The following is a 1,522-nucleotide window of genomic DNA, read 5'->3' as shown; positions in this document are numbered from 1 at the left end:
GGGGGGGGGGGGGTAGAAACTGAGAGGTTGGCTGTTCCCCTGCCCCTGTTGCGGGTTACCCTCTGTGTGTGGGGCAGGGGCCTTGGCCTGGCATCACCTACATCCCCCATCATCCACTCCCTGTTCCCCGTTTGCCATTGGGTGATTGGAGCTTGCCTGCCAGGGATAGGGACTGAGAGGTGGTCAGTGCCCCTCATAATGATTGGTTGAGCAGTCGTTCTGCTGTTAGGATCAGTTTGCATATTACCCTTTTATTATATAGGATAGAAACACTAAGAGATGGATATAAACAACCATAATACAGAAAAATGTTAATTAAATGCCAAAAAGGAAGCAGATAATTTATTTTGAAAATTTATAGAGGGAATCATATGACTTTGGGGCATTTCAGTGGGAAGGGAAGGTACTGTTAGTATCTGTAGATCACCTGTGTGGAGGGCACAGTTTGACTCTCCCCAGGATCATAATGACTTTTGTATGTCGTGGACTAAGAATATAAGCTTTGACATCAGTAGGACCTTTGTTTGTATAAAGGCTCTGGATTTTGCTTAGGGACATTAGGCACATTTCTGTCTCTAAACCTCAGGTTTTCTCATCCATGGAGTTAAGAATATCTACCTTCACTGGGTTACCATGAAAATGGAATCTAATATGTGGGGAGCGTTTGGCACATAGTGCATGGCAACAAAAGCGGTAATGACTGCTGCTGCTGCTGCTGGTGCATTCATAGGTTGCTGCCTTTAGCTGACCGTGGAAGGCCCAACTGATGGTATGTCTAGGTATTTCGATTTGTCATCTTCGGAGCGAATATCTTCTTTTTTTGTCTTAGAAGGTCAGTTTGTATGTTGGGAATATATTGTTATTGGGAATATATTATTGGAAATCAGCGTAAATGATCCAATCTGATGCTGAATCTGGTACCTGTATCTAATAAAACATAATGTATATTATATTTTATGTAAGTATGTGTTTGTGTGTATTAGGTATGTGCATATTTGTGTGGTATTTTCCAGGTTTGAAAGGTAAGTTGCTAAAGACATACTTTGTCATTTGCAGGTCGGCGGAAGCAGAAGTGGGCTTTGGATCCAAGAAATACCAGGTGGAGTAATGATGATTCCAAGTTTGGCCAGAGGATGCTGGAGAAGATGGGGTGGTCTAAAGGAAAGGTATTTCGGAGAAGAGCATAAAAAAAGTCAGATCCATTCAAAGAGATTACAAGTCAGGAGAATGCATTTTTCTTAGGAGACTTAGAAAAATTTATGTTTTGGATCAGTAAGCGATTTTGGAGAAATAACTGAACTATAGTGACCTAGTGATGATAAAGTTAGAATTGAACATAAATGTTAGCTCTCTTTATCATTTTTTTAATTTAATTTTTTATTACAAAGGGTATTACATATGTGTCCATTTTTTCCCCCCGCCCTAGACAGTCCCCTAGCCTCCCCTATCCCCCAGTGTCTTATGTCCATTGGTTATGCTTATATGCATGCATACAAGTCCTTTGGTTGATCTCTTACCTCCC

General features: G+C 41.1%; 1 protein-coding gene across 1 annotated transcript in view; it reads left to right on the top strand.

The window, feature by feature from the left end:
• Nucleotides 1-1,522, top strand: part of PINX1 (PIN2/TERF1 interacting, telomerase inhibitor 1) — a 76,552-nt gene that overhangs the window by 1,398 nt on the left and 73,632 nt on the right. The window contains exon 2 of the mRNA XM_006774774.2: nt 1,057-1,166. Coding sequence (XP_006774837.1) covers nt 1,057-1,166 — 110 coding nt within the window. The remainder of the gene's footprint in view (nt 1-1,056; nt 1,167-1,522) is intronic.

Source organism: Myotis davidii, unplaced genomic scaffold (genome assembly GCF_000327345.1).
Source record: "Myotis davidii unplaced genomic scaffold, ASM32734v1 scaffold524, whole genome shotgun sequence".
Classification (NCBI taxonomy): domain Eukaryota; kingdom Metazoa; phylum Chordata; class Mammalia; order Chiroptera; family Vespertilionidae; genus Myotis; species Myotis davidii.
This window is presented reverse-complemented; position numbering and strand designations above follow the sequence as displayed.